We start from the raw sequence: 15,421 nt of genomic DNA, 5'->3' as shown, positions 1-15,421 counted from the left end.
GCTCGCTGGTATAAATCCTCGTCGCGTTCCGGCAATATTAATATCGAACCTATTAGAACGGAGTCGAAAGCGTCTTCTCAATTCGATCTGCTCGCGATCGGTTGTATCCTCTTTTTCTATTTTTTTTTTTTTTTTCTCTGATCGCGTCCGCGTCGAAGGAAAAACACATATTTTACGCGCGCGGTTATACGGAATTTAATTCGCTGAGAAGTCCGTCGACTGGCTGTTTTTCGGACTGCCCATGGGTCTGTTCAAACGATAACACGCTCTCGTTCGCTCGTATCGACGATTAAAGGTGATAAAAAAAAAAAACTGGAAAAAAAAGGAACGTAATGGAATTTCGAGTGTGATCTACGTACGACGTACGCGGAATGAGAATTCGACACGCGCGGCGAATAGAATTGTCGATTAATCACCGTGAATTTCAACAATTTCCGCGATACGTTGGTCGCTCGTCGAGTCATCGAGGACGGGAATAAAGAAAATCGTGGATAAAATAAATCATGCGACCCGTTGACGCCTAACTGGTGTTCGCAAATGGCGTCCTAAAAATTAGTCCCGTATTTTCCTCTCGATTAACCTCCAAGAGACCCAAAAACAAGTATTTTTTACTGAAATTTGGAATTCTAACGTATGAAACTGTATTCATCGGATATCCATTACCATCTTCAAACATAATATAGATTTAAGCTCGTTTGAATATATTTTGCATGGTATTACTAAAGATTTCGTATCCTGCCGAGTATCCCCCTTAAATTGTTCGATTGTTATTGGTTCGTTAGTGTAGATAGTTTCGTTTACGTTGGGGTGTGCAACATCGGCGAAATTCACCACGAAACGGGACTGATTTTTGGGACACCAGCCATTGAATCGGGTTGCCTCTTAATCGTCGCTGTAATTAGTATTTCAGACGGAAGAGTCGTGCGCTCCGGCAGCGGTGAGTATCAAAGAAGCGATTTAGGGGGTGGTCGCTTGAACGAACGGCTCCGTCCGTGCGTCGAAAGTTTGAATTACTTTTCCTCGGCTCTTTTCAATCTTCGCCTTCCTCGCTTCCCGCCCTACTTCCGCCGTCCCCATTGTTCGTAATACATTTCTGTTTCTCCGAGCGATTTCTATTTACCCGAATTGATACAGGATTTCCGAAACTTTCCATTCGGCCTCGACGTCCCTTTCACGGGCTCGTCTGACGTCGTATCCCTTCCGCTTCTTTGATAGTCCATCGCGGCCAAATAAATGAAATTTCACGTTCGAAAATAAATTACGTCTCAGGACGTGATTAATCCTACGTGCAGGAATATAAATTGCGTACGGTTCCCCTTTTTGTTTGTTCAATATCGCGCGTTAACCCTCTATGAATTTATGTTATTTATTGTTGGAAATTACGAATGCGATTTCGCGTGTTCACGTATTAATATATTTCTTCTCTTATCTCTGGTACTTTCGTTACCATTATTACCACGTTTTTCGTTTTGCTTTCAAGTAAATGGGATTCTGGCTATAGAGGGTTAATGAAATTTGTTAATTTTTTTCCTCGCGCATCGCCCCAAGTCCAAAGTGGTCGCAGATGCGACGTACGCGTTGGAATCCCGATCGAGTTAATTTTGCAACGATTAGACACGTTGTTACTCGCGTGGTGTACTTCCGTAAGAGAAGATGGTCGTTCCACAAAGTAACAGAGATAGCGTAAGGTATCTTCGTTGAGCTGTAAATCTTCCTATATTCTACTTCTCTACGTGTGGTATTCTTCTCCATAGTGTTTAGAATAGCCTAAAGTAATGGTAACAGAGAGACATTTAACCAATGTGTATAAATATACATATCTATATATATACTTATACATATATACATTAATTCCCGTATCTCGTACTGATGTTGGATGACTGCCTAGCTCATAGTACATAGTTACTTTCCAAGACTTCCAGTTTAATTATTCGTAATGAGTAAAGAAGCCTAAACCGCTGCCATTAGTTTTCACTAGAACTTAGCCTAACGTCTTTAGACCTATTCTTCTCTCTACTGTTTATTTTCACTCTCTCCGCGAAACCGAAAACGTAACCGCGAGAGACCTCTCTCTGTACATGTACGACACGCGTGTACAAAATCTCGATGCACACGTGTAGCATGGAGAAGGAAAGGAGGCTTTTCGAGTGCCTCTCGAAAAGATTGTTAAGTCCGTGAGAAGGGAGGGGAGGGAGGACCTTCGTCGGTAATCGGACGTGGTCTGGCCCCGACTCTCTCTCGTTCGCGAACACCTCTCGATCGACGCTACTTCCAAATCGAACGGATGCATGCGTTCGGATTTCGATGTCTGTAGTTCTAGTGAAAACTGACAACGAGAAAACCGAAGCTCTTTCCTTGGCCGCGCGACCCATAGCCAGAGACGACAGTGCGCCGAAGACGAAGTCGTCGAGGACCTTCGATTCGCTTCCTTCCGTTCTGGAATCGTCGTCTCTCGCGTATCGAACCGTGAAGCTCGCGCGAATTTTCTTTACATCGTTTCTCCTGCCGTGGAAATCGTTCGCGCCACGGTTTATTCGCTCTTTGATCCCACGCCTGCCGCCCACGCCCACCCTCGAAACCAAACCCCCGGAAACGAGGCATTGTTCTCGCCCCGCGGAAACGCCTCGCGGTACCGCCAGCTTCCGTATACGCGGGCGGAATTTGTCGCGTCTGGTTCTGTTCGCCGCGTTTGCACCGGCTATGGGTCACTTTTTTGTACCGCGTGAGACGCGCGGCTAGAATTCGAGTCGAGTCGAATCGCAAAATGAGGAGGGCAGACGCCTGGGACAGGACTGTGTTGCCGAGACCGATGACGAAGACTACCCCGAAGATGCAGTCACCTAGGGGCGAGTAATCTACCATCTACCTAAACCTACTGTCTCTTTAGAAACGTCGTCGTATATACAGTGGTTTTTTATTATTATACATTATTCATAGTAATCAGATCTAGCGTGGCCACCGCGGGACGATCGTTGCCATCGTCTCGTTAATCTTGTTGCTTGGCTTGGTAAAATGGGTAGCGCGGTTGAAGAGCTTGGGAGGTGAAGGTCTCGTTCCTTAACTTTATGGATCGCGTCGGATGTCGCGGAATTTATAGATGAACTTTAACTCCTTGTCTTTATGTATTTATCGCACTAATTCTGTGTCGTATATATTACACGCGATTTGCATCTAGTAATCCTCTTTGCTGTATAAATTGTAATTACCGTTGGAGTTGTAATTAAAGCTTGTTGCGAATGCAGCACGTCCATATTTGATTTCGACCGTAATCTACGTTACAGGTGTTGTACCGACGTAACTGGTAGATCAAAGAAATTTAGTATTTGCAACAGAAGCCCTTCATCCGTTGAACTCTTCGATTATGATTGTGTAATTACGAAGATGTTATTGTATCAACGGGGAGATCGTCCCGTGGTGGCACGAAAACGTAGACTATTTAGACGAATCGAGCTGAACGGATATAAATAGCCTCTACTTAGAAGCAGTCAGTAGTAAAAGAGATTCGTTGTCAACTTGACTTTTGTAATTTAACGTTTACAGTAAATTGATCTAGTTAGAGTGTAAGGTTGCCAACGGAGCGTGCCCTACCCTCGCCACGAATTAATTGCAATTTCCACCGCCAAAATAGTACCGATCCAATTTGTCTGAATTACGAGGAGACGCGCGTGCAAGTGTAAACGGGGAACAAGGGTAGTTGGCAGCCTTAGCGGTGTTTAGGCTATACTAGTCAGAATTTCGACTTAAAATAGAACACGTCGACCGACCGTAAACAGTATCTTTATCCGTTGAAAGAGAATTTTTTAAGTGTCGTCTCAGTTTGATTAAATGGTTATAGACACAGTAGTACGATAAAAGGCGAGCTTGGAGCTCGTGGATCGTCATCGTCGACGGGTCGAAGGAAAATGAAAGACGAACGATCGCCAGAGATCCACGGCCTCGACGCTTCGTCCAAGTTCATAGTTCATAGAACAATTTCATAGAGCAGTAGATTAGTGCGTAGATAGTATGAGAGTGAAACCTTTCTTTTGTGTGTCGTGTGTATATCCGCAGATTTTTTAACTGTCCGTACATTTTAATACGTACATATCTATATATATATATATACATTACATTACTTATCCTTTTTCTATTGTACTGACCAACCTGCTGTATCTGCGAATAGTATGTTTTTTGGACACGTTTTTAGCACTTGGATACCTGTTACCTTACGATAACCGTTGTTACTGTTTTTTAAATACCGTTGGAGTTTACTTGACTAGTGTGTTAGAACGCTGATTATATTTTAGTTAATATTAGCCGAGTGAGACGCAGTTTTTTGAACGCGTACGTAGTTCTTAGACAGTTTCGACGTTTAAGGTACTCGATATGTGCAGAGCGTTCGGTTACTTCTGAAAGAAATTTCGCCGGGCGATTCCGGAGCTCGAAACGAGATAAAAATCAAGAACAAGAAAATTGCGTTTGACCCTTCGTTTTGCGAGAAAACCGATGTCGAAAGTCTGCGAAGAGCTCGCGTCGCGCTTTCAATACGCTCTTACCATCGCGGTGCACACGCATCCCACAGATTTTTAAACTCCGCTTCCTCGAAAACGGAACTTCGAACGCAATTTCGTTATTCTTGACTTTCGTCTCGTTTTGGCGCGCAGAATCGCTCGTCGAAATTTCTCTCATACGTGGCTAAACACCCTGTACGTACTCACGTTCACCGCAATTTTTATGCCTATACTATTATACTTGTTCGAAGATTGATGACCATCAATCGGTATATATTTATTCGTTGATACCTGTGTGTAGTTTAGGATGTGCAGATTGAACCATGTTAAAATTTGTTCCCCTTTGTTGACGCTTCGCGTTCTCGTCGCTGCACGAGGGCAAGCAACCGAAGTAACAAGCCCGCTGTGTTAATCAACTTATTGACCATCGACGTCACTGTCGATCGAGCGCGTGATCCGTCCCAGTGTGTTGCTTCGTCGAGAATCGCCTCTGCGCTTGCAACATTTTTCAGGTGTAACGAGGGTGCTTTTTCGCCGCGCGAACGATCGAGTCGCGATCGCTGAACGCTTAAATCATGCATTAATAAACGGCGCACGGCGGAATCACGTTGCGTTACGTTACCAGGCCCGGGTATAGTCGCATACTAAACGCATTTATTAAACACGAGCGGAACTAGTCGCCCTCGAACGACTTCCCTCGTCGTGCTTAAATGCCTGGACGCCGTGAAACATCCATTGTAGATCGCGCGCACGTCGCGCGTAAGTTTCATTAATCGATCACCATTTTCTATCCCTCTTATCGCCCCGTAAACCACGTCATATTTATTTTTCCACCGCATACATTACCCAACAACGCCCGCCTTAACCCGTGCCAATATTTCAGGGGAGACGTATTTTATCAGCGGCCGGGGATATATGTCTTCCTGCGCCGAATCCTGTCCAAAGGAAACGAATCGGCGCTGGTGCTAACGTAACACGTGAGATACGTACGTGGAGGCGTACAGAAATATTCTGTTAGAGAAACACATGCGTGTTATTGCCCATTCTAAGAATTGCCGGGCGTCGGATCGATCCGTGGAATAGTTTCGTTCCCCGGTGAACGTATAGCCAGATAGATGGCCCGTTTGATTTCCACTCTTCAGTTTAGGACGATATTTACGAGTCCAATATTCATTCGAATCAAGGAACACTATAAAGTTTCGATTTTCATTCCTTCTGTCTGAAGTATCGTTTGCTTCTATCGCTTGGACGATTCAGTATCCGCCTCTGTAGCTGCTATTACCCTATTAGTTGTTCCAGTTCACGAAATGTTCGTTGGTTTCTAAATAATTGATCTATTTGCAAAATTTTTAACATTGCTCGTTTATAATAATTTGAAGTTATAGTGAACTATTAAGCTTCCTGGTTCTTTCAAAATCAAGATCAAAACGAAGAGGATTATCTTCGAAACGTTTGAGTTTCTTCGTCCACGTAAATTTCATCCAGTTGCAATCACTGCAATCACCAATTCGAGCTCTCGTTCTTCGAGCTGTTCCTCAGCGTTAAACGTATCGAAAAATTAATTGCCCTCTGTGAACACTTTGGCGTCCCAGCTGGGGCGCAATCGTTCGAAGTCCGTCAGGACGTCGAAGTTTCCTCGCCGCGATATTTCATATCCTACGAATGGATTTCGTGACGCAGCCCCGGTTATCCAGACTCTCGATCGCATCTACGTCAGCTGGAGATACACTCGAAATAGATGAACTCTTGGCCCAGATCTTTATGCGTCCGTCGTTTCGATGAAAACGATCGAATCACTTCGTTGGCGCGAAGAATCTCGCTAGCAGACGTTGTCGCGCGTGCAACCGAGTGTTCGCGCTTTTCAAACGCCCGCTGCTCTATCGCGTGCACGTAGCCGGCCATTTTTTCCTCCTTCGTTCTTTTTTGGATACCAAAAAGACCCCCAGGCGCTATCGATACTTTCTCTATCTCTCTCTCTCTTTCTCTCGCGAACGAGCGAGCGAGCGGAAACCAGAAGCTCGAAGCCACAGCCATCTCGACACGTGGCCTCTTTCTTTTTACCGAAACGTCCGATAAACGTCTGCAGGCGAGGTTCCCGCGGTTCATTCGTCACCAGCCACTGACAGCGCTCCGATTTTTCGTCCTTTACTTCTCTTATGTCCTCGCATCCCTTATGCCACGCTCGCTCGCAAAAGTGCCATTGTTCGACCGCTTGCATTAGGTTCGATGCGCGTCCTTCTTACCACTGGAAGGAACCTGGTTCGATTCGTAAGATTGGGATTGCATTTTATTCTATTATAATCGGTTATAATCGACGTGATGTTCTTAAAGAAGAAGAACATCGTTCGTGTTCGTTAAAAGAGTCACGAGACATGAATCTGATCTCTGCAAAGGAACACAGCTACGCAATACCTATGAAATTTCCATGCAACAATAATCTTAATCTTACAATCACCATTCCATTACGTATTCCATGTTTTTGTAACCAAGACTGGACCACGTACCTTCGAAACGTGAAACGGAACATTTTTAATCCCTATCGGCTAATCGAATCGCGAACGATTCGAATTTCCAAAGCGTATCTCTCTTCTCTAGTGAACGCGCGCTCGCGAAAAATCGCCCAATGATTTTGTATTATTTCCGTTGTCCACCGTTTCCGCTCCGGAATTGTCCACTATAATCCAGTGACGAACGCGTTCCCATGTAGCAACCGCGTCTTGGCCGCGCTATTCCCATTTATAGCCGAGGATACGGCCGGGGAAAAAGATATGAAGTCACGTAAATCGTGACGGGATAGAGACACGCGGCGAATATTCCTCTGCAGCCCAGGCAGTGGCTCGAAACTTCCGGCTGGAGGCCGACCAAGCCCGATAGAGACAAGGCCACACCATTAAGCGGCGTGATACCCCATACAAATCACGTCGATCCGCGATTTATGGTCCGTTCACCCTCTCACGCTATCGCGTTATCAGTCCCGCCGGTTACCGTCCCTGAAACGAGATTCCATATTCCGGCTGCGCTCTGTTTTCACGCTGTCCGACCCGTGATTCTTCTCCTCCGCGTTAACTCGACGTCACGAGGACAATTTTTTCGATACCCCACTAAGTTCGAAGGCTCATCATTTCGAGACTGCTGATAGGATAAGTTTCATTTCCGTGAACATTGCAATTTCCTTGGTGTTACCGACTCTTAATTTGGAAATACAAAGTGTTATGTAGCGACTCAAATTGATTTGATATTATACATTCGAAGATTAATTGTTGATGAGCGCGGAAATTTATGGTTTCAACTATTTTGATGATCGAGCTCTTTCTTCGAGTTGTTCGTTCGTTCAATTATCGCGAGAAATCCGTTTAAAGCTCCCCTTCAATCACCACGAAGCTCCCAATATTTCCTTTAGCTACCGTAGACTCGCTCACTCATTTGTCTGCACTCGAAGCCACTAACCCAATTAACCTGGAACCGGCTTTTGGCGACGTATCGCAATGTTTTTTCTTGCGCTGAGACCTTCAGCTACTGTCCACAATTCTGTCTTGAAATTTGTTCTGTACTTTCGTCGCTTATCTCTGAGTGATCATTCGATCGTTGAATTGTAGCCTTGAAACAATTGGAGATTGAAGAAAATAGATATCACAAAGCTTGATTTCGATTTAATTATTTAATTATGTGAAAATCATAGTGATACAATGTCAACTTTCCATCTTTACGTTAAAAAATAATTAGAACAATCTGAGACATTTTACAATACAGTATAATCTAAAATTTATTATCAGTCTGACTTATCATAATGCTATACCACAGAAAATTTTATTTCAACTCATTAGACTTCTAAAATCAGTATTTTTATACTGTTACGGTAAACTGAGTAACAAATTATGTTAAACAATGCACCGTATGCGCATAATTTAATTAAAAACTCAATTGTACGTTTCACGTTTCCTACGCGAGTACTACTGACAGCTCAGTAATTTTCTTCCATCTCCACCAGTTTTCAAGCTACAAATCGGTACCCACTTGTCCGGAACACCCATGCGCCATCCTGATTTATTTTCCATTTCGTTTACCCTCAGTATCGATAACGATTCAACCCCCCTCGAAACCCGAGTCCACGCGAATTTCGAACGAGCCAGCCCCGTGAACGCGCCGGCTAGCATAAATTCAACGTTCGCCACGATTCGCCGCGTGCATTCCCATTTTCACCGTCCGTCTTTCCTCGGGCACCCCCGTCCATTCTTTCCGCTTTCCACGCGCCGCTCTAACCGCGCGTTACGCTCCGCGTGAAGGCGGGACCACCTTTGCGACCTACCCGACTTTAAACCATTTACCTACACGGACCTTTGTGCGATATTTTTTTTTGCACCCCCCTCTGTTCCCTTTTTTTTTCTTTTCCCTTACCTTTTCCTCTGATCCGGAACGGAAAATGGCCCAGGCCAGCGTAATACGCGCGCGTAGGCGCCGCGTTCATTTCGAGGAACGGCGAGCTCGAGGAAAAAATGACGGGGAGCGCGTGACGTCAGTGCATCCGCATTCATCGGGAGGCACAAAACAAGCCGTTTGTTTGAACGGTTTTAAAGGATCCCCGACTTTTCTCTGCCGGCCGTTCTTGCCATGAAAGTTCCCCATTTCTTTTCTCCGCCACCGCCCCACCCTCGTGCATTTCTCCTGGTTTTCTCTCGCTCGCCCTGCGAAACATGTTCCGCGGCATATCGATTGAATTGAAGTAATCGACACGCGAAAATTGTTGTAATTGGCGCGTTCCTATTCCATGGGATTGTTCAGTAGAGTTCTGTTGCAAATATCGCTCGGTTATTTATTAACGTCTGGTCTTATTAGCGTGATTCTTGAGTTCATTGATGCTTTGACAGTTCTTGAATTTTCTCTTCTTAGTCGATTGTTTTAACGATATTGGTCTAAAGTATGAGAGTACAAGATTAGAGATGATATCTTTGAAGGTAAAAGTAAGGCTTTGAGTAATTATTTAGTCATTCGTTTTGCGATGGTAAATTGCTGCTAGAGTAATTAGAGACTTGTTCGCCATTGAAAAGTAATTCTTACAATTTATATCTTGAAACTTTCTTATCTAGTTAGAAGTATTTGATTGTAACGTTCGTTTTCAATTGCATTTACCGTCATCCCCAACGGACCATTCGCAACTCTCCGCTGAGCGTGCAATTATTTTATTTTTCCCCCCAAAGAGCCCGACCATTTAGCGCTATCAGCTTGTCCAGATTTAAATTTCATACTTTGTTCCAAATAGCGTGCAACGTGAATGACATTTTCCAATTTTGTTACCATCTTGAGTCGACTGTCGTTTCAGTTATCTCTGTACTTGGCACAATCGAACCAGCGACGCCCACCGACATTAATCTCATTTATTTATCTATCACCGCCACCAATCGTCCCCGTTTTTTTACTTTTTTTCCCCACATTCTCAGCCTCTTCTTGTTCTTTATTAATGTCAGGAGTGCCGGCAGTGTACTACCACGGAACAGGAAGCGAGAACGCAAGCCGCGCGTATACGGAGGCACCGATGCAACACGTCCAACGGGCTGCGCTCCGGAAGAAATGTATGAAGTCGTCACATTCACTTTTGGACTGTGGAAAGACATAAGCATCACGGCTTCTCTTCCCTCTCTTAACTGTCTGTCCGTCTGTCCCTACGTTTCTACGGTTTTCTTTTTAACACGCTCATCTCTGCTGTAGAAAAGTGCTGATAACGATTATCGACAGGTTGTCAGATGTACTATATATGAATAATATCATTAAGATTATTAATAATTAAACTCAAGCGTTATCTTTAACACAATTTTGCTCTCGTTGGCTTCCATACAAACGTATCTACAAACGTACGAAAGTAAATTCCGTATTTCCGTAATGAATGGTTTCATATTAAGAATCGGTAGCTCGTTCGCCTCACTCGAATTGATCAGTACGAACGAGAGCATTAATTCTGACCCTGTTAGCCTCGGTAATTCAAACGCGTGGCAATGGCTGTCCAGTAAGAAACGATCTACTTAGAAGTGGATAGAGTTCCATTAGATGGCCATGTCCATTCGACGAGAAGTGACGACAGTAGATGCAGCCGTATCCAATCGGACAGCCACGCGTTTGTACCAAAAACTAGAGGCCATCGCTGTCAGAATCGCAGCTGCGATTTTATCGTATCGCTTATACAATAAAAGCTGAAATTAATATTTCAATGATATTATTACCATATCGAATAATCGATGACACGTCGATACGATTGTTAACAGCACGTTTAATATTCACGTCTCTCCGCTTCGCTTTCCCTTTCAATCGTACATCCGCGGTACGGTCCGCCTCATCTTCGTCTCACTTTCTCGCGACGCATCCATCACTATCGTCACACTCTACGATTCCCGCGGCTGGGGACCGTTTCCTCAGTTCCGTGTCATTGATTCGTACGTTTCTGCCCCCTCGTCGGTCCCGCGTTGCGAGTGAAATGACAGCGAGGCTCGCGTCGACGATTGCGAGCATCCATCTCTAGCCAATGCGCGAATCGACGCCCAACAGGGTCGATTATCGCGCCAGATATAATTTAACGAAATGGCCCCAGACGCGCCTATACAGACGTGTCATTCAGTCGCTCGCGACGACGCGACCGCGAGGAGTTCCACGGGACATTTTTCAGGTAAATATCGCGCGCGTAACGCAACGCGGTCGTGAAAACGGGAGTGAACGGGTGTGCAAATGGATGGGCGGTCGACGAAGGAAGCATACCATGCTCTTTGTGCTGCGAAGTGTTTTCGTACAGCGCATCCAGAATGGACGGTAACGGCGAGTTTGCGAGTGTAATCGCCTCGACCCAGTCAGGGCCAGTGGTAGAGGGGTCCAGCGAGGCTAAAGAATGAAAGGAAGGGGACGTTTAATCCGAGGATCGCGGGAAAGAGTCACGAGGCAGGAGGAAAACGTGCTCGCTCGGTCGTCGCACGGAGTACAGAGTGGATCAGCGACAAAGCAACACACACGGAAAGATCACGTCTCTTGTCTTCCATTCGGCCGTCACTTTGACGTCATACGATATCTCTCTACTTCTTTTTTTCTTTTTTTTTATAACTCTCTATCTCTCTCTCTGTCTCACTCTCTTTCTCTCTCTCTCTCTCTCTCTCTCTCCCTTAATCAGCCACAGACAGTACTACCTCACTTTCTCTCTGTTCCTCTGCCTCTGTCTAAGCGGCAGAGCGTAAACGAGAAAGAACGAAGAGTAGCGAAAAAAAAGCGCCACGTATCGCGTATGATAGCTTGAAGCGCGGAGCAGTTGTGATCAGAGTTTTATGTTTCAGTGGATCTAACCAACGGACAGCTCACCCCCAACAACAACACGCCCTTGCTCACGCAAGCTCTTTCTGGTACGTCTAAAGTTTTCCTTTCTTTTCGGCTTCGATCCTACCTGCCGCTTTCTTCATTTCTCTCGCATTTGTTAAAAAGGGTCTTCAGGGTCACGTACATAGTCTCTATATGCGTTATTACATGTTTACTAGCATTCACGCGTACACGGTGTGTCGGAGAAGTAACGGGGTCGAGGATATCTCTGTAGTTGTGTTTGTAAAGATCGTTCGTTTTATTCAAGGTATTCTCTTTAGTCACTAATGCAAAACTAAACGCAATTAAACGTAGAAACAGGTCTCTGGTGTTCTGTTTTCCATATCGCTATTTATATCCTCAGTAGATGTGCATACTCGAACGATAGAAATTTTATTAAAGGCGGCAAATGAATTCTAAATTAAACAGTACCGGAAGTAAATCTACAAAAACATTTATCTATACATAATTAAACACGTTCAGCGTTGCATTAACTCTGAAAGAAAATATATCGAATAAAACCAGAGATTTTTACGAATATAATCGAAGCTCGATCAAACCGTATCGTCGAGCCCGTTATTTATCGACGTGCTGCGTACGTGCAGATCAGAAATGCACGGCCAACAGGCTCGCCGAAAACGAAGCACGGTTCTCGATTCTTGATGGCTTTTCATTATCGAGTCACGCGATAGAAGCAATAACGACGAGAGAGAGAATAACGACGGACAACTGGCCTGCTTCTTACCACGGAGGCCCGTTCCGTGATTGTTAGATCGAGACGTAACGATATAGCCGGTCGGGAACCGGTATTACGACGCCACGCGCCTCGCAACGGGACTTGGAACTCGTGTAATTCAATCCTCTTTCGTGATTCGATTCTCGAGTTTTAACAGAAACAAGCTTTGCATTACGGCGTAATGGCAAATTGCGAGGCTGCCTTCGGCTCCTTCGTATACTTCGAGTGGCCCCCGCCTCCGCCCGCTACCAAACTTCCACGAAGGTTAACTGCGGATACGTTTAACAGCGGCCGACTTGCTCCTCGTTCGAGGCAGTGTTTGTACCCTCTCTCTGGTTCTTCGATTGCTATCTTGTCGCAGTGTTCCTTCTGTCGTTTCGACGCATGAAATTCCTGCCCTCCAATCGACGCATCTCTTCGTTACCTTGGCCAACTTGTCGCGCTCGAATCTCGCGAGGGGGATGAAATATCGTAGCCGAGGAATTAAAGATCGTGTTTCGTGTAGTTCATAAATTACACCACCGCTACGAAACTGTGCCGGATTCAAGGAACGCAATCAACCGTATCTTCTAACAGGAATTAATATCAATTGGAATGAATTACGCGAGCAAGATTAATCAGAGGGATTCTTGTTCCGAACCGGGGAAGGAGAAACCCCGTCGCAGTTCCGCGTAAAATCCTCCCCTCCCAGAATCCGCGCTAATTCCTCGGGAATGGCCACGGTTCAGAGCGCTTTTCACGACACCAGCCGTGAAAGGACTTTCTTCTTAGCTCACGAGGGGGGTCGGACGAAGCAATCCGGACAGCGTGGAAGAAAAGGCGGCACGGAATTCTGAAAAGTGTCACACATGTAGGACGGCTGGATGCCGGCAGCGAAATACACCCAGCGAGTCTCCAACCCTTTTTATTTTTTTATTTCTTTTTCTATTTTTATTCGCTTCCTCTCCCCTCCTTCCTCTCTCTCTCTCTCTCTCTCTCTCTCTCTCTCTCTCTCTCTCTTACTTTCTTCCACGCGTTCCCTCGACGATCTCGCCTGAACGTGGCCTGATCCCACCCCCTCTGCCGTCCGCAATCTTCTCTCAAATAAATCAAACTTTTGAATCGCGCTCGACCCGCCCACAGCCACCCCGGCCACCCCACGCTCCACATCGACGAATCCGGCAGGAAACTTTGTAACCGGCCGCCATTGTCAAGAGTTTAAAAGCTGAATGGGGTTTTAGATTGTACATCGAGCGCTCTCGGTTTGTCGTACTCCGTGCACCCCGCCCCGTTTCAACCCCCGGCGAGTTTCGAATTCTTCGCGCGTTCCTCTTCAACCGCTGTCCGGAATCTTTCCGTTATCTTCGCCTCCCGCCATCGCCACTTGCGAGCTGTTGCCGTTTCTTCTTCCTTTTTCGCCTGCGAACTGTCGATGTTGATACACGAACTGGTGTTGAGGGAAAAAATGGCGGCGCGTATCAATTTATCCCTCGCGTCGCTTCGTACAGTCAGACGGTACCTGAACTACAGCTTTCCAGGCGAACGCACGAATGACAACTTGGTAATTTATTCATCGGTCCAGTGGACGTTGCGCGAACGATTCCAGGTTATATTTTAATCCGTCTGCGGTGGTAGCCATAGACAGGAGGGCGATATCGGGTATCTAACCGATGAATGAATGGCTCGTGAAGTCCTCGAGATCGAACACATCGCGGTTTTCTTTCGTTCACCTCGTTATATCGAGAGTCCCGCGAGAATCGTTTCCCGTGTACTTTTAACCGATTAAGTGTTATCCAGAATCGCTGCGTACGGTCGGCTGCCGCATCAGTTTCGTTTTTGCGCTCTCGAGTGGCTATTATTTTACAAACCGATCGCTGTACGCTCGACTTTCGTGTCCTCTCTCTTTACTCTGTCTTGTTGTGGAACGTATGAGAGCAATACTGTTTTACCTCTTTCTGTTTGTTCTTTCTTTCTTTTTCTTTTTTTTTTTTGTTCATGTTGTCTACACTTTTGTCACTGTCTGTCTCGTAGCATGTCGTTTCGTTTTTTGACGTAACCGAACTAACATCAGCCGCGAGAGCACGCAGGACGCCAGTCGGGAGCGGAATCGTTCCACTCGGGAAGAAAATGCGCGCGGTTATGAGCAGCCGAGTCACTTTGGAGCTAAAAAGCACCCGCTCGACGATAGTTCTTTTGTGCGCTGCCCGCCCGTTACTGTCTCGCGCGATTGCGTTGCTTGTCCTGGCGACGCGCGTCGCTGTGTCGTCGTATCCGTGCTCCGGAGGTTTTCTGTTGTTCCATTACGCGCAAAAGCTGTCTTGTAATCCGCTTATTGAGTGTCTCCTTTTATTTGCTTCTGCCACGCTTTACGCGTGTCACGATTATTTGTCACTGACAGGGACGACATTGCTGTACTACTCACTCTCTCTCTCTCTCTCTCTCTCTCTCTCTCTCTTTATTTATCTATCTGTCTATCTCTCTCCTTCTCTATGTCTGTTTACAATATTCACGTGTCCTTTATTTCTTTTTCTGTTTCTTTTTCTATGTGTATCGCCAGTAATTGATTCTCGTTTATTAACGACACGAGAGACAATGGAAACGTAGATGACTGTCGAACATATTCTGTCTGGTTCCTCTTTTTTTCTTTAATTTTAACATTTTGTAAGGGGTACAGATGTTTATTTTTCACGCGATGAATGCGTCGCTTGTTGTACGATCGGGATGTTCCATGTGCTGCGGGATATACACATGTACAGAAATGCTAGTTGTCGTGGCGCTGACTGCGTGAGTTTGTTGCTGACATTGTAAAGCGTGTTTTAATTATAGTATAGTCGTACTGTTTAAGAGACACACGATTAGTCTTAATATGTTTGTCATTAGTGCAAACGTATAT

At 45.4% G+C, this 15,421-nt stretch overlaps 1 protein-coding gene across 5 annotated transcripts in view; it reads left to right on the top strand.

Annotated features, from left to right (window-relative positions):
* Positions 1-15,421, top strand: part of Rbp6 (RNA-binding protein 6) — a 720,663-nt gene that overhangs the window by 701,145 nt on the left and 4,097 nt on the right. For 3 of the 5 annotated variants that reach the window (XM_076903952.1, XM_076903949.1, XM_076903953.1), the window contains 2 exons: positions 9,953-10,057; positions 11,795-11,860. The exons of 1 other annotated variant lie outside the window; for it this stretch is intronic. In XM_076903952.1, coding sequence (XP_076760067.1) covers positions 9,953-10,057; positions 11,795-11,860 — 171 coding nt within the window. The remainder of the gene's footprint in view (positions 1-9,952; positions 10,058-11,794; positions 11,861-15,421) is intronic. One more of the 5 variants, XM_076903950.1, reaches the window with a different exon arrangement.

The sequence above is a fragment of the Xylocopa sonorina genome, chromosome 11, assembly GCF_050948175.1.
Source record: "Xylocopa sonorina isolate GNS202 chromosome 11, iyXylSono1_principal, whole genome shotgun sequence".
Taxonomy (NCBI): domain Eukaryota; kingdom Metazoa; phylum Arthropoda; class Insecta; order Hymenoptera; family Apidae; genus Xylocopa; species Xylocopa sonorina.
This window is presented reverse-complemented; position numbering and strand designations above follow the sequence as displayed.